The 18,415-nt window shown below is 37.1% G+C and overlaps 1 protein-coding gene across 3 annotated transcripts; it reads right to left on the bottom strand.

Annotated features, from left to right (window-relative positions):
- Positions 1-214: 214 nt before the first annotated feature.
- On the bottom strand, positions 215-17,860 carry PLSCR4 (phospholipid scramblase 4). 3 transcript variants are annotated; one of them, XM_082839618.1, is made up of 7 exons: positions 17,758-17,860; positions 10,772-11,007; positions 7,315-7,357; positions 6,160-6,386; positions 4,417-4,578; positions 2,901-3,059; positions 215-2,016 (listed from the first exon to the last, which is right to left on the bottom strand). In XM_082839618.1, the coding sequence occupies exons 1-7, from the start codon at positions 17,828-17,830 to the stop codon at positions 1,963-1,965; spliced, it is 954 nt and encodes a 317-aa protein (XP_082695744.1). In that variant the 5' UTR covers positions 17,831-17,860; the 3' UTR covers positions 215-1,962. The 3 variants fall into 3 exon arrangements, with proteins under 3 accessions (XP_082695744.1, XP_082695745.1, XP_082695746.1); XM_082839619.1 differs by having other exon boundaries at positions 10,772-10,962; positions 17,758-17,857; XM_082839620.1 differs by lacking the exons at positions 6,160-6,386; positions 7,315-7,357 and having other exon boundaries at positions 17,758-17,857.
- Positions 17,861-18,415: the final 555 nt, after the last annotated feature.

Below are 18,415 nucleotides of genomic sequence, written 5' to 3'. Positions count from 1 at the left end.
ACATGAAAACACATACATTTCAGAGAATGCCTTGTTTTGTTAATCAATCTGATCAGTTTTACACAATGAAATATCGTTAAGAAACATAAAAATTATAATATAAACTGTAGTATAAAAATATAAGAAACATAGTATTATTTTTAAAGAAAGAAATTGTAAGAGACATGTTAATACCACAACAACTTTAAACAGAAATTTAAAATGTCATGCTAGAAATAATTTTTTCTTATTATTATGCATCAGGTCTTAGAATGTAGGGATGTAGGCAAGTAAAAATGAAAAGTTTATATAGTAAACTTTCTGAATACTATTGTCTGATTTGCTCTATCAAATGTCAGACATCATTATAAGAAATAATATATCTGTCCATTTAAGACTACAATTGCCTTAAATATAAGGTAATTATTATTTTAGAAACAAGCAGTTTTTACATTTTTTTGGAAAGCTAGTAGTAGCATATAAAAATGAACATTACAAGAAACTGGGTAAAACAACATTTACCATGAAAAGATGAATATAATTTTAAAATGAGGCACCTTTCACTTCAATAGGAACTGTGGGTGAACCTTCATCTCATACCAAAGAACACTCAGTCTTGCTTCTTTTAATAAAGAGCAGTGGAAGAATACATTCCATTCTATGTACTGGCTGTGTTGAAAGAACAGAGTTCAGGTCCAGATAGGAAGCTAAAGTGCAGTAGAGGCAAGTTGATTTATCAGAGTGTATTCACTAATACACTGTGATTTTAACTAGTTAATACAAATAAGTGTAATTTATACTTTTACTATGTTGATCCAAATAATCTTTACTGATAAGCTATAGATCCCAGAGAAGCAGCATGTTTGCTGTGTTTTATCATTTTCTTTGCATAGATACAGATTTATCTATCATTTAAATAAAAAACAGCAAAACAATATTAAGCAGTGTCTGCATTTGTAATTTTTGCTTTTACAAAGTGCTATGCAGAATGTCACATTTCAAAATTTAAAAACAAAACTCCAACTCCTGCAATTTGAACAGCACAGTTCAAATCAGGGATCTTCTTGTAAGAAAAAAAAAAATCATCTCCTCTGTGTCATACCAAATGAGACACAGGTTCAATAGGCAATCCTAGAGATTCGACCAAACCTATTTTACATGTAAGACATCTATAACCAAGAGAGGTTAAATGTATTAAATACAAGCTTCTCATAAGGGCACTGATGTCTCTAAATTGCTCAGAGATCTAGATTGGTTAATGGCCCTGGTAGTCTGACTCTAACTTCATACAGAGGCAGCTCCTGATTGTGTATGCTAGTAAATGAGGCATAGAAAATATAACCTTATGATATGAAAAACATGTTTTATTTTGTAATAAAATAAAAATTTCCATTGAAATTTTTATGAAGTTTGCAAAATAATGTTCTGATACATTTGCACAAGTAAAATTTTCCTTGGGCAATAAAACAGTATTTCTCTCTGCCTTCCGTTTTGTTTTTAACAATGAAGAGTATCATTCTTTTCACCTGGAATCAAATTCGTCTTCAGTAACTGGACATGTTGATGGAGAGGAGAGGGTCAGAGTTAGAAGCTATATTACTCTATCTCAACAAAGATTGCTCTAAAAAGCCCATCATTTTACTATCAATTAATGTGAAAGCTTTGGGATTCATTTCCCCTCATCTCATGTTTAAAGCGTTTTCAAGTTCACTATATATATGTTTACTTGGTTAATGGGTCATAACTTTTTCAGGTAAACTCCTAGTCTACCAAGTAAACGGGTAGACAGATACTCAATGGAAACACATGTTTAGATGCGTTCTTTCACTTACACGCTCAGCCTACCTGTCAAAGCTAATACCCAATAACAATAATCTGCAAGAGCAGATAAATATATTTGTGAATAATTGAGGGCTGACTGTAAGCCCAACCAACTTTTCTAAATTTTTTTCATTAATCAGAATTGCTGATTTGCGGTATCCATCAATTATGAGTGGATGAACGTTGTGGTGGAGAGCTTTCAAAATACATGAAGTCCTGAAATTGGAAAAAGAATTATATGTATAGATAAATATCAAATTAGATAAATAATTATATAAATAAAGAATGTAAATAGATAATTAGGTGCAATGCACAAAATGTTATTCTTCATAATTTATCAGGTGATCTCATACCAGTTAAGAATAAATCAAGCTAATGAAATTTTCATGAAGAGAACCTAATATGAAGAACAGCAATTGCAAATCTGAAACTGCGGGTAGTCAATAAGTTTTCCATTTGGGGTACCAATTAACTAAATTTTCCTTGTTGAAAGGAGGAAAAACTTGATAATCAATATTAAAAATGTTAAATATACCAACTGCAATATGTTAATTAGGTTTTTAAGGTAAATGTTATCAATTTTATTTCTATGATTTATGAATATTAGCCACTAATCAGACAGGAATACAGCAAGGAAATTGTACCTAATAAATCTTAGGTATATTGACAAAGAGGTAATAGATGAAGGGAGAGAACATCAGCTTTAGAGTTATTTTATTTCACTAAGAAATCAAAGAACAGGCATCTTTAAGTAGTGAGAATGGTAAGTAACATGAAATGATGACAATTACACTCACTGGATGCCTAGTATCTTTCAAGCACTCTCCTGGCCCCTCTACTCATATGATAGCTAATACTCATAACCCTGAAATATATATACATATATATATATATATATATATATATATATATATACACGTATTTTCATTTCCATTTTACAAATAAGGAAACTGAGGCTTGCAAGTGTTAAACACTTTGCAAGACATGTAACTAGTAAGTGGTAGAGACAGCTTCAAATCGTATTGCCTTTCTATTGCACTACACTGCTTCTCATCAGAAAGAATAATTCTCTCAGGATAACTCAGAAGCAAAATGCTTACAATGAGGAAGCAAGCTCCAAAAATCATGGCTTTCATTGTCACATCCAGGTCTAATGGGAAGTGAATTTCAAAGTGGTCAGCATCACTCATTGCTGATAACACACCATTCCACTTCCGAGTAATACTTCCGATACTGGATACACCATCAAGGGATATGACCTAGAAAGACAAGAATGTGACTTTATGATTGAAAGGTGTTAAACTACATGCTTTATTCTCCTGTTTATAAGCAGTTTACACTGAGTTAGTATAAATATGGTGCAGGAAATGAATATAGTAATAATATAATTTCAAATAGGGAATTATGGCCAAGAAGGGTTAAGTGCCTTGCAACTGGTTGACAACCAAGCTGGGGAGTATCTTACAATTCTCAGGCCAGTGTTCTTTCTTCACCCTCAAATGAGTTATTAGGGAAGCCTGTCAGAGGAGGTATGATTTCAACTGATTTTGAAATTCTTTTTCATATAGCAAAGGGTGGGAATTGGGGATTGGGAGGGAGTCTTTCCCAGTCGAGGGAAACTTGTTAGCAAAAGCAAGGTGGTATGGCTCTTTTCACTTCACAAAATCCATATGATCACTCAGGCTTTTGTGGGCCCTGTCTTCTTAAAGTATGTCAGAATCCCAAAGGGCTTCAGCTTCTAGAAGGCACCTGCCACAAGGATAATAACCAAACACTACATTTTGGTGATTAAAATGACCCACACACCCTGCCCTCGAAATCTGGCTTATCTACATTTTCTATCTATCTATAATGGCCTTTTAATAAATAAGTCATGGTTGATGATATGGTTATGTAAAATGAGAACTAAGGAAAGTTTATCGGGTGTCATAGAAAATATTTGAATGAGCAATTCTGGATTATCAATTTTGTTGAATTGTGAGGCATTTAGAAAGAACTCTTTAAGAAGCCCAGGAATCTCCTTTGTCACAACTGTTAAGAGTAATAAGCTATCATTTTGTGGCCATTGAGATGAAGGCAGAACAGAAGGATTTTCCTTCTTCCAGAAAATGTTATAATCCACTATAAGATTTATCCTGGTTTATGAGTGTTGTCTTGTTTCTTGAGGATGCAGACAGACTTCTATCTTGCAAATAAGCAATTTGCACAACCTCAGGGGTGCTCTATTGGTTCTGTGATATGTGGGGCCTTTTCAGTACTCAGGACCTATATTCTGTTCCTGGAAATCTTTGGTAAAAATGGTTAGTGAAATACAGCCAAGAATAAAATAGACGGATTAGGTTAGGCTATTTATTCTCAGGTTTAATGTTTTAAATGGTTTCTTCTTATCTTTATCAAACACTGAAATCATGCAAAAGAAGCTCACATTGTGGAAAACATTAAGCAATCCCCTAATGATAATTTGAAAATTTTTCAATGTCAACTGGTTAGTTAACTCTTTCCTCACATTACTTTATTCATTCACACACACAAAAATCATCTAAAAGCACATCATTCTGAGGTCTGTTAGTAGATGTAGAAAAAATAGTAGAAACATTTATTTTTATATTTGTTTACCTCAAAAACAGAATCTGAACCACAGCCATAGGTTGAGCATGGCCCAAGCACTCCCATCATATCTTCTTTCTTCTCATTTTGGATGCTGTACACTGCCCTGCACAGGTTCCAGTGTTCGGCAACAAAGCCAATGGTGACGCCAGGAGGGCACTGCACCTCCAGCTGCAAATGAAGCAGTGACAGAGGCGAAGATGCTACATGTATAGGTATACACATACACAGATACACACAACCTAGGTATGTTCCTAATTCATTCAAGAACTAGGGAAACTGTCACTGGGAAAGAGTCTTCCATTATCCCCAGGCTATTTCTTAGGGCTGTATTTCAGTGAACAGCCTTGAGAGATGAAGTCATGTTCCCTTTGGGACAAAATTACTCCTTGTTATAAAACGGTCAGTTCTCCAAGCTCCATGTCCCTTAGCTGCATATGTAGCATCTACCTGGGATCCGCTGAGTCATCCTTGTAGAACTTGGGGATGAGGGGACCTACGCACATGTGCTGGAGCTCATGCTGCTTACTGTGCTGTAATAAAGTTCTTTGCCCCTGACCTAGGGGTCTCATGTCTTCTGGCACAATCCATGAAAAAGTAACATGCCAGCTTCTTAGACTGACATCTCAGACATGACAAGTGTAATAGGAAACAAGAGAAAAGAGGCATTCTGAAAATTGTATGTTGTGAAGACAACAGTATGTGTGTATAAGTATAGGATGAAGTGGAGACTGATCTCAAATATAAGACTGTTATTATACAAAGACAATAATGACAAAGGAGTAAGCTATCTGACAATTGCTAATATTCACTGAGCACTAAACTATTTGCCAGGCACTATGCTAACACAGTTGACATTTATTTACTATATAATCCTCAAAATAACCATCCTATGAGATAGGTACTATTAATATCTCCATTTTATAGGTGAATAAATCAAGGCACAGAGGCTATAAGTAAATTCTATTGAAAATGCTGGTACTTAACATATAATTAAAATCCCAGTAATCCTAGGAGGTATTTTTTTCTGCCCAGTTAACGTATTAAGAACACTGAGGCTAAAACAGGTTAAGTAAATTGCCCACTTTTTAAGTAGGTGGCATATTTGAAATTCAAATTCTCTTGGATCTCTCTCTAAAACTTTTCTTTTCCCTGTAGCAAACAATTTTCCTAGGGCAGCACAGATTATAGAAGAGCAACTAAACTGTAACTTGGCACAACTGCTTTCTAGTTCTAGCATCTACCAAGTGTAACACTATCCTCAGGCACTTATTCTTTTTTAGCCACCCTTTCTTTATCTGTAACAAGGTGTAGATTATGATGGGTAGAGTAAAAGTATCTGAAGTTTCTTCCGATCCTATTTAAAAGCATGTCTACATTTAGTGTGACCTTATTTGGGGATATGTAGGCACATTCAGACAAATGTGTGTTCTAGGTAACAGACTAATTTCTAATTCAGTAGACACAACTGATAGAATTGCGATCACTGACTAAATAACCCTCATTTGTGCTTGACCCCCCCCCCCCACAACTAGCACCTGAAGACATGAACCCACATGAAAAATGTCTTTGTGGTTTTTCCATAGGTAAGACAATTTGGCATTTGGCTTCCTTCCTCCCCCCACCCCACTATCTTCTTCCATTCTGCCTGTGCCATGAAAGTCCCCTCCTGTGTAGCTTTGGAAGGAGCACAACCGTGCAGGGAAGAGTTGGATCAGGAAGAAACAACGGATGAGACTTCTGTCCTCTTACCTCTTGCCTGGTGGAGGGGCAACAGAAGCAGCAGCAGGTGCATCTGAAAGGTCTCTGCATTGTCATGATTTCTCGGCCCATACAGTCAGTGACCCGGAGCACAAAGGGCCTCAGTGTCCGATAAGCATTCCTGGTATAATCATCTGTGTCTTCGGTCACAAAGTAAACCATCTGGCCCAGGTTGTTTTTAATATCATATGTATTATTAGTTTCAAAATCTGTTATCACTAAAAATGAGAGAGCCATCTTATTTTAGAAGCAGTTAAAATGGGCCTCAAGAAGTCCTTTTGTAGTATTTCACAGGGGCCTAAAGCAAAAGAGCTTTTTAAAAAATTTCAGGTGAAAAATATGCAATTATTAGAATGCCATTGTAATTCATATGCCCTATAAGTATATAGGTAATTTTGAAAATTTAAAACATTTCTTCTAAGAAGTTCAGTGTAAAATGATTTTTAAAACTTTTCCACATAGAAGCAAAGATTGGAAACAATATTCCTGGAGTACTTGAATTAAGAAAACTTTAATTATAAAAACATTTAAAGGAAATTATACACCAGACCATGAATTAATCAGCTTATGAAATATGCTGAGAGGATTAGGGTCATTACTAATTGCAAATAAGAAAACCAAATAAGAAAAGTCAAAGGCTCTATGTGGAGGTAAAATGAACGAAATGAGGGTGTAGATCTGATACAGTGAGGGGAACTGAGAACAGGCCTTGTGCTTACTGTGATTTTTTCTTACTTCCACAGCACTGGACTTAGAACTCAGCAGACTGAGACTCTATTTCCAGCTCTGCCATTGATTAGCTGACTAGGGTGCCCTTGACTAGCTCATCTAGTCTTTTTGCTCCTTCTTTCCCTTGTCCATGAAAAGTGAATATGGAGGAGTTGAGATGGGTAAAGGATAGGGCGTTCGATCAGGTAAAAATGTTTAAGTCCTTTTGAAATCTAAGAGCTCATGTATGATGTGTAAACAGATAAAATTATACAAAGCTAAGTCCCTTTATTACTTTCTTGAAGATAGGGTAATAGAGGATAGTCTTTTCTCTTTGAACCACTAAAAAATGATCAATATAAATAAGGAACTAGATAGTGGATAATGCAAATTTTCACCTGATTCAAATATTGCTGGACACTACAAAATTATACATACTTTCCAGGGGTTCAAAATGCTGAAGAACATGTATGTTGTCCAACTGTTGGGATAGAACAAAGCAATTAGGAGAGAGAGAAATAACAGAATCTAATCAAACCAGTATTAGAAAAAAAACTGATGAGACAGAAATTAAATGTATCAATTGATACAAAAATATCTCTCTGAAACTGAATGGAATCAAAAACATTTTTATCAAGTAAAATCAGCCCATCTGCACCTGATCAGATGGTTATTAGCAGAGCTGTCCAGATAGAACACTCTCCTCCAAGTGCACTGTAAAATATTGAAACAATTCTCTAAAATATCAGAAAATCATCTTCCTGCTTCAGTAACAGCACCTAGAAGAAGCTATGTTGCCTAGTTCAGTTCCTACTCATTGGTCTCTCTGATATGTCACCCACAGACTGGACTTCTCAGGAAGTTCGGGACAGTTTAACATGGACCAGCCACAGAGAAGCCAATTTTCTCAGTGGCTTAGGGAGAGTGAATGAGGCAGGGTGGACCTTGCACAGGAATGTCCGATCTCATATTACTTCACAGTACCTCTGAAAGAGGTTAACACACTGACTTCCATTCACTTGGGCTGCTGATGCCAGGGTCTTCCCTAAGTGCAGACTTTAATAGGGGAAGATCCAAGAGAGCTGGAAGCATGTGAATAGGATGAGGGCAAAGGAGAGGAAACATTCTCCAAGGATGGAATCCCTTGAAAAGGAAGGTTGGTAATACCATTAGACCAACTTCTACCTTAACTTTACTTAGGAATCACTGTAAAGATAAACACTTTGGCCCATCATCTGTTATACTTGAGAATATCCTAGCAGAAAAGAAACCCCCTTAAGGACAGACTACTCATATTTATCTAATTGTAGATAATTTAGATCATTAGATCATTCCTAATGCCTGAGCCCAGAACATTGCCTGAAATGCCATATTTTACCAAATGTTTGTTGAATACATTAATTAATGAACACTACATTACTGTGGTAATAAATAAAATTTAAAATAATGTAACCTGACATAAACATTTTGTGGCGTGATCCATTACAGGAGGGTATAGAGAGGATACAATCTTTCTTTCATTAAAAATTTTTCGGGCTTCCCTGGTGGCGCAGTGGTTGAGAGTCCGCCTGCCGATGCAGGGGACATGGGTTCGTGCCCCGGTCCAGGAAGATCCCACATGCCGCGGAGCGGCTGGGCCCGTGAGCCATAGCCACTGAGCCTGCGCGTCCGGAGCCTGTGCTCCGCAACGGGAGAGGCCACAGCAGTGAGAGGCACACGTACCACAAAAAAAAAAAAAAAAAAAAAAAATTTCTTTTATGAAAACACAATCAGGTGAGAGGGCCTAAACATGTCATACAAAATTATCAAAAGTGGCCACTAGGGTGGTTTACAGTCCCTTTGAAAAACTCTAGGGACTCTTAAACATCTATAACTAAAAAGTAAAAATATTCACTACTTGTTAAGAGCTTCTACTGCTGAGCAAAATATTCTAAAGAAATGCCTGTTACTGTGAAAGCAGTTTACCCAATAAGATACTATGGTTGTTAAGAAGCAGTTCTAACAAAGTGTGGAGTCACTGGCCAAGCCAATATTCTAGAAATAATGTAAACCTGCTACTCCGGATGTTAAAGTGTCAGGATAGTCCTGATAATGATTCATGTAATTTGCACACAAGATGGCAAAAAGACTATGATAGGGACTTCCCTGGCGGTCCAGTGGTTAAGACTCCACACTTCCACTGCAGGGGGCATGGGTTCAATCCCTGGTCGGGGAACTAAGGTACAGCCAAAAATAAAAAAATAAAAGCCTAGGATGAAAAAATGCTTGGATGCCTGTCTCTGTGTCTTCCACCTACACACAAGGTGTTTCAGCTAAAAACATCCACACAGCTATTATCCACTTGGTGGGTCCCATGTGCCAAAAATATTAGGCACGTTACAAACCTTATCTCATTAAAAATTCTCCTAACAACCAATAGAGTAGGTATGACTAGCACTATTTTATAGATGATGAAATTCAAGCACCAAGAGGTTAGAAAAGTTACTCAAGGTAGCAGAGTGAGGAGCGAGTAGAGCTAGAATTAAAACCCAGGTTTGTCTGGCTCTAAACCTGTTTTATTTGTTTCTTTTTCAATTTTTTTTTAACTAAAAACATTGCTGAAAGGGAAAATAGATTTCATAAAATATGCCCATTTAACTTCACCTAAAGTAATAGAAGAAATTAAGAAAATGGTTTTTTAATATTTAAATGAACAATATTAAAGCTATACATTTTTAAAAAGAAATGACTCTAGATATTGGATTTCTAAGGAAATTTTCTACATTTATCATCAAGTAAAAAAATAAACTTTCTAAACTTGGTTAACTTATAAACATTTTATAAGCTTCCAAAATAATGTAGGGGTTACTCTAGCACTGTACCTGAATGACTGGCTTTGTCAATATTTTGCCAAACAACAGGTTAATAAAGTTTTTGGTTTATGTAAAATCCAAATTTTCCTGATACAACTGTATTACTTTCAAAGATCAACACTAGAACTTTGTAACAATGGTTTTCAATACACAGGATTAACAGTCAGTATATAAAACTGAAAAGAGAAACTTGTCAAACTCCAAGGAACATTTGGTTGACTACGGTGGGGAGACATGTATTGAATTGGCAAGTCCCTTGCTTATAATGTATCAATATTCCAACACTTGCTTTTTCTAAAAGTGAAACATGATTTAGTAGTTTCTAGGGGATTTGCAATACTAGGTTTATCTTATTTTCATTAAGCAACATTTTTATTTCTGACATGGGTTTTTAAACAGTACCATTTGATGGTACACAAACCTGTGGGCATGTTGCCCCAGTTTCTGAAATGGGTGGCCCAGTCCTAGAATGTCCATCTAGATAAAAATTAGAGAGTCTCTGTGTTGTGGAAAGGGGTTCTCCGGAACTTGACCTGAAACAGTATCCTTGGAGGTCCCCTATCTTTATTTACCTTGTATGCTTTGGGAGGTGACAGGACTGGTTGATGAAAACTATGGGTGGTGAGAAATAGCAATGGCCTGAGGCACTGAGTGATTTACTCACTGTCTACCGTTCTGTTCTGTTCTTTGTAATGTTGCTTTTCTTGACATTCAGCCTTTACTTCTAAGCAAATGACACTCCAATTAACATCTTTGATAATTTTTCTTCTATTCCAATTCCTAGTTTTTAAACTGCCTTCATAGGACATCTTGGATGTCTTAAAATTCAATATACAACGTTCACAAAAACCGTATCATCCCACCAAAAAAATCCCTATCTTCTTTGTTCCCCATTCACATTTCTGAAATTAGCACTACCACTCCTATAGTCTCACAAACATCTGTCATCACTGACCCATCCCTTTATCCACTCTATCCAGTCTCTTTTTGTTGGATCCCCACTCATACTTTGTAAGAAAATAATTTGGATTTGTGTGGAGTACCTGGGCTAAATATTCCAGACCTGGAGGACAGTTTGGCATAACAGTTGGCATTGGCATCCATACTATTGGAGCAGAATGTTGTGGTGCAGGATATTTTCCAGGCTGGTACTGGATAGGATGGCTACCACCAGTTTGCACGTACAAGGGGAAGGTAGTGGGCTGATGTGGACTGTAGTATCCCACAGGCAAGCCTCCTGGGTGGCCTGCAGGAGGAGGGACAGCTGGTCCAGGGGGCCCTGTGTTCAAAAACAAATGAAAGTGTTATACATTATAAACACTACAATATATTGGAAATTAGCATGACTTTTTACATGGAGATGATATGGATCACACAACCTCCACTTAAAAACAACAAGGTGTTCCATTTTACGAGTGTGTAGGATGTACCAAAATGTACTAAGGGGATTTACACATTAACTCATTTAATCCTCTTAAGCCTTATGAGACAATTATTCCCATTTCAGAGGTACAGAAGTAAGGTTGAAATATCAAGTTAACATGTTAGCCTCTAGGCATTAGCTTCCTTCTTTGGAGATAATAATATACCTACTTCATTAGGTTATAGTAGGATTAGCGCAAGGCCTAGCATATAATTAGCATGGTTAATTTTTTGTTACTATGTTTACTGTTATTATTGTTTAAGGTCATAAAGATAGTAAGGTCTACTTAACTTCAAAGGGGTTCTTCTTTTTTTTTTTTTTTCTTTTTGCGGCTCGCGGGCCTCTCACTGTTGTGGCCTCTCCCGTTGCGGAGCACAGGCTTCGGACGCGCAGGCCCAGCGGCCATGGCCCACGGGCCCAGCCGCTCCGCGGCATGCGGGATCCTCCCGGACCGGGGCACGAACCCGTGTCCCCCGCATCGGCAGGCGGACTCCCAACCACTGCGCCACCAGGGAAGCCCCCCAAAGGGGTTCTTTTAATGACTGCTGTCTAACTCCAGAACAGTTTCATCACCCATCCCAAAAATCCCATACCCATTAGCGGTCATTCCCCATCTTTTCCCCCAGTCCCTGGAAACCGCTCTCTCTATAGATTTGCCTAATCCGGACATTTCATATAAATAAAATCATGCGACATAGCCTTTGTATCTGGTTTCTTTTACTTGGCAAGTTTTCAAGGTTCATCCTTGAACTTTGCATTAGTACTTCATTAATAAAAACTAGTGGAATAACAATACTCATGTCAGACAAAATATACTTTAAGACAAAAACTGTTACTAGAGGTAAAGGACATTTTATTATAATAACAGAAGTGTCAATCCATCAAGAAGACATAACAATTATATACACCTAAAAACAGAGCTTCAAAATACATGAAGCAAAAACTGACACACTAGAAAGTGAAATAGGCAATCCAACGAACAATAGTTGGAGGCTGCAATATCTCACTCACAATAAGGGATAGAACACCTAAGCAGAAGATCAAAAAGGAAATAGAAGCATGAAAAACACTATAAATGAAACAATACATAGCAGGCATGTATAGAACACTCTACCCAACAACAACAGACTAAACATTCTTCTCAAATGCACATAGAACCTTCTCCAGGATAGACCTACTGGTTGGCCATAAAGCAAGTCTCAACAAATTTAAGATACCTGAAATCATATAGAGTATATTCTATTACAATGGAATAAAACCAGAAATCAATAATAATAGAAGAAATTTTGGAAATCACAAATATGAGGAAATAAATCAATACACTCTTAAATAAACAAAGGGGTAAAAAGAAATCATGAGAGAAATGAGAAAATACTTTGAGATGAATGAAACAAAAGCACAATATACCAAAGCTTATGGGATGCAGCTAAAACAATGCTTAGAGGGAAATTGACAGCTGTAAACACCTACACTAAAAAAGAAATATCTCAAATCAGTAACCCAACTTTCCACCTTAGAAATAAATCAAACCCAAAGCAAGCAGGAGGAAATAATAAACACTGAAGTAGAAGTGAGTGAAATGAAACAGGAAAAACAATAGACAAAAATCAGCAAAACTGGGCTTCCCTGGTGGCGCAGTTGTTGAGAATCTGCCTGCCAATTCAGGGGACACGGGTTCAAGCCCTGGTCTGGGAAGATCCCACATGCCTCGGAGCAACTGGGCCCGTGAGCCACAACTACTGAGCCTGCGCGTCTGGAGCCTGTGCTCCGCAACAAGAGAGGCCGCGATAGTGAGAGGCCCACGCACTGCAATGAAGAGTGGCCCCCGCTTGCCACAACTAGAGAAAGCCCTCGCACAGAAACAAAGACCCAACACAGCCAAAAATAAATAAATTAATTAATTTTTAAACAATCAGCAAAACCAAAAGTAGCTTCTTTTAAAAGATCAACAAAATTGAGAAACCTTAAGCCAGACTAACCAAGAAAAAAAAATAGACTTCAATTATTAAACACAGGGGTGAAAATGGGGACATTACTAAACTTACAGAAATTAAAATGCATCATATGGAAATATTATGAACGGTTGCATGCAAAAGCAGGGTCCTGTGCATGATCTCTGCACACAGCACCACCAAGGGGGTGGGAAGACCACCCAGGCTACGCCTCCTGCCCAACCCACTGACCCGTCCCTACCCTCACCCCATTTAAGGAACCAGCTCAGCCCCTGCCTCGGGGAGTGAGAAAGGCCACCTGCTTCTTGTTCTCGCTCCCTCTGCTGTAGCAGGAATCCCAGTAAAGCCCTGCTTCAACTTCTCATCTGGCCTCTTAACAATTTCTGTTGATTAAATTGTCCAAGGACCTGGGTCTGTAACATATTCACTGGTAGACGCATAGTATGTGAAGTGATTAGAGAGGAGGGGCAACTAACCTAGGCAGAAGAGATACCCTGTGATGTAAGTGCTGACACATTAGACCCAGCCAGCACCTTTACGATGAGCAAAGGTTTTAGATACAGCAGGTACAAAATGAGCAGCTGCACAGAGGAAGCTCAGTACCACAGGAGTAAAGGCCATGCATATATAGAGATTTAGCAAACAAAACAGAAAGGAAGGTGGGGAGGAAGTGACGATTATGAAAGACCTATGCTCTGTGCAAAGAACCTGAACTTTATGCTAGTAAAATGTAAAATGGAGTGACCAGTTTTACATTTAGAACCTTTATGAATGAGAAGGTTAAATTAGGAAGGAGGTGCCTGCAGGAGTCTAGATGTGAGGTAAGGAAGTTTAATTGTGATGAAAAGAGTAGAAAGTGGAGAAATAATAATCGACGTTTAAGAGACATATTGTCTTGGCAATAGACCGGATGTGAGGAAAGATTCTCAAGTTTCTGACGTGGGTCCCTGCAGGCCTCCAGTGTAGAGAAAGAACAGAGGGCACGTGTTCCGGAGTGAGATGTCCAAGATGCACTGAGGAATCACTGAGTTTGAGATCCTGGGTCACCCAGGGCAAGTGGTCTACAGGCAGGTGGAAATGCAAGTTTAGAGCAGAGGAGACTGATGTGGGTAGGGGCTAAGGGATTCATAAGTGGTTAAAGGCAAATGTATGGGTATTCCCAGTATAACTTAGGAGAGTGTAAAAGGACAGGTGAATGGAAGAGGTGAGAGAGAGGACAGGGCAGGGCAGGGCTGGACAGGGGAGTGGCCCAAGGACCTCTGGGGAATACCCATTTTTAAGGGTAGAGAACACAGCCCTCTTGACAGAGACCAGGAGTCAGGAGAGACTAACAGAAAAATAATGGTAACTAGAAACAATGTTAAATTAGAGCTAAGTGAGAAAAAAAGTGCTGATGTCTTTAGAAAAAATGGAGGACATTTCACGTTTCGGTTTGTTGTGAAGAATAGACTTTAATTCCTTTAAGAGCTGTGTTTAAGAGTACCCAAATTGGATTGGAAATCGGATACCCCGCTCATCGTTTTTTTAGAACTATTATTAAAAAGCATACAATGCACCTAAAAAGTCACACAAACTATCTCAAAAATACTAATTGTTATATCACTTAAATGAGTTGATGATTAATTCTTCTGGTATTAACCATGTGATTTTAAGATAAAAGTACGTCACGGAACAAAATTTGAGGATCAATAAATTAGAAAGGAAATTACAATTTAGATTATGGTGCTATTCAGTTTAGAGACTATACTTCTAAAAAAAATTGTATACAAATGTATGTAATCAAATGATTTTTGTTATAAGTATGTATTATTCAGAGATGTTAAGAGAAGTGAAGAAAAAAACATAATCTAATTACGTGTGGGAAATGTTTTATACTCTCTTTTAAGCTTTAAAATTGCCGTTAAGGGTTCTGATTGTTCTGCAGGAAAACACAACAAAACATGTTTAACTTTGTGTAACTATAGTATCCCACACTTATTTAAATAAAGAACTCTGTTATGGAGCATTTTCCTACCAATGCTAGCGTGAGAAATACTGCTTTATGGGATTTGTGTTTTCTTAGTTATTTTGAATATTATCATCCTTTTTTATTTCAAAAAAGTATGTCATTTTCCTCTTTAAATAGACTACATATAACAAAGGCTTCTTTTTTAACTATGTTTTTAAACATATTTGGCCCAAAATTATTTTCAATGGTAACAAATATCCAGTAATGTAATGCAAATGGAATTATATAATTGAATTGAAAGAAATTCATTAAAGCTAAAATTTCAAGTATAGTATTTCAAGTTCCTTAATGTGAATCAAGGGCACACAATTTGCATCAGTATAAATAAGTATATAGTTCAGCCACTAGATGGTGATCACAGTGAATTTTTGTTGCTGATTTTCATAACTGAAAATTCATTACTTGTGCTATTTTTTTGATACAGAAAGGAAGAGACAGACACTTTCCCAGATGAGCAGAACATGATTTATAACCAATGTTTACTTCTTAGAAACGGTGGAGTTTCTGTTCTACTGGAACCTAAGTTCTTGGATATAGAGTGACTGGTGAATCTAAGACAGATTATGTAGATAATGTTGATAGCCACTGAAGTAAAACATAGAGAAACGTATATATAGTGCTATTACAATGTAGGGTTGTCAAAAACTTGGATTTAGCAGGGGTTAAGCCATAATGAGGGGTTATACTGGATCAGATTCACACAACATGCATACACATGAGGGAAAGGGGAAAAGGAAGCCCTGTTTTCAGAAAACACTGCCGGGGCAAAGGCTACCTGAGCTCCATGAATCATATGTCTGGAGCCAAGACAACATCCTTGCCATCATCCTGTGGATACTGGCGTTTCTTCTGCTCTTTCACAGCCTAACTCACTGGTTTCTGCCTCTAAACAAACACTTAAATATATATTTAAAGAAATATCACTATACTTTATCATTTTCTAAATCACTAAAATGTATTTGAATATAATCCTGATTAAAACTATTTCCTTAGTCAAAAGTAAGAGTTGGTTTTTTTTTTTAGATGTTTTAGGGCTTTAATGTCCTTCACACGGTCAACATAAAACACTGACAATGGATGAACAATAGGGGAAAAGACTGTTCAGCGAAGATCTTCCCGAACTCACGGCATCACTGGTCAAATACCATAAAGAGAACAGTCACATGAACAATAAGGGAGTTTAACAGAGATTTTTAGTTTAACAGCATAACTGAAAAACAAAGAACCAACCAAGTAAGTAAGCAAGCAAGCAAGCAACCAACCAACCGTTCTTCTACCCACTGAAAGGAAAGTAAAAGTGAATCAGGGAGCTTCCAAATCTGGTGAAGCAGCTTAAAAAGGGAGAGGGGAGGGGGAAGAGGAGGCACACAACAGTTGAGAACGTAACACTCTAATGCACAAGGTCAAGGATCCTAACATTCTCAAAGTCTCAACATATACCAACAAGAACCATATTATTAGAAATATAAAGGCACAGAGATATAAATACATAGAGATATAAACTATTTGGTATTAAAAACAGACCTTGCTATATAAACGTATAGTATGTCACTTTTATCTCTTTATGAGAATAACAGTATAAAGAAATATCTCCAGTTTGCCTTTTAGTCTGGAACATCACAACACGGTCGGTGGTGACCTGAATTAACAGCTGCAGAATCCAGAAGACCCCACTGCTGTCATCTTGCAAAGGATCAAAATTCAGCACCTAGAGGGCTCCACCCACCCTCCATGCTGTGTGTCTCTAAAAATAATAACGTGCAATTTGCATATAATTAAACCCATAGGCATCTTTGAATATGAGATCTAGGGAGAAAAAGTAGCAGCAAAGACAACAGTAGCTAGAATTTGGTAGAAAAGCAAGAGAAGATTTTTTAAAAGCTTCCACTTCAAGTCAGGATTAAGGTTAAGTTTCAACAGCTGGGCTTAGCTGTGGATGTTTTGCTGTTCTCTGGAAAAAAAAGAAAATCTATCATAAGGATGTTCATTCGAGAAAAATACTGTTTGTTTAGTTTTTTTAGCCATGACCAAGTGAAAGAGTAAGAGTATTTTTAATTTTAAAGAATTTACATATTGCCCAAATACTTAGGAGTATCTATTTTCCTGAGTCCCTGAGTACAGTATGAGTTGTGTATTCAGACTTATAAAAATATTTGCTGAACTACAAGCTCCTGAATCAGAACTCAAAGCCATTCACTTCCATTTTTCTGCACTTCTCCTGCCATTTGTCCCAACCAGACCTTCATGACCCTGAGCTTTTGGACATATTGTTCTTTCTGCAAGTATGGCCCTTTCCCCCTTTCCTTCGATTGGTAAATTCCTCACGTGCCAGTAAAACTTGATTTCCTCAGTTAGTGCTTCCCTCAAATCCCCAGTGGAGGCAGTTACTGCCCTCTGTGCTCTTCACAGGACAACGTTCTCTTCACATTCAAGCAAAGAGAATGCCATCAATGTTTGCACAACTTCCTTCCTAAGACAGGAATATAATTCTAATTAACATCTAGTAAACTACTCGGCACGCTGTAGGCATCCAGTATTTATTTACTGAATCATTCCATTAATTAATTAATTAATTTTAAAAGCAATCTGAACTATGAGCATGGTTTTCTGGAGAGGGGCAAGATTCTTTCTGAATATTTAACGTACCTGGTACCAAATGGGAATTGTACTCAGGAGGGGCACCAGGCCTTGGATCCGGTGATCTTATTTGATTCTCCATTTCATCTGCAAGTTGTTCAGGGCCTGTGGGGACTATATTTTGGGGGAGAGAAAGGGGACCTGATTTACAATGGGAATGATAATATGATTACAGAAGATATTCATTTTTTAAATTTTGGTATGCATCAATGAATATAACCAACATGACATACACTCATTTTTTATAAAAAAGCAATTCATTATGTATATTAGACATCAACCTATTAATATATTTGATGAATTTTTAGCCTGAATATGGACTTAAAAACAAAACTAAGCAATTATATTGTTATGATCAAAGCAACAAGCTTTCATGCTAGTGTTCAGCTGACCTGATGCTCATTCCTATCTACATAAACTCCTTGCACAGTAGCAAAACTTCTTTCTCCTATTATATAATAGGGAGAGTACAGTCATTTATAGAGTGCATCTGATTCAGTCCCGAATCCTTTTTGGAAAATGGCTGTGTTTAAATAAATTCAAAGCACAACACAATAAATACTTAATAAATTTAATATATAACATGATGAATACTTAATAAATTTAAAACATAACACAATGAATACTTAATACTTTAAATAGCAGTAATGCTACACACAACTCAGCT

The sequence above is a fragment of the Leucopleurus acutus genome, assembly GCF_964270905.1.
Source record: "Leucopleurus acutus genome assembly, chromosome: 5".
NCBI lineage: Eukaryota > Metazoa > Chordata > Mammalia > Artiodactyla > Delphinidae > Leucopleurus > Leucopleurus acutus.
This window is presented reverse-complemented; position numbering and strand designations above follow the sequence as displayed.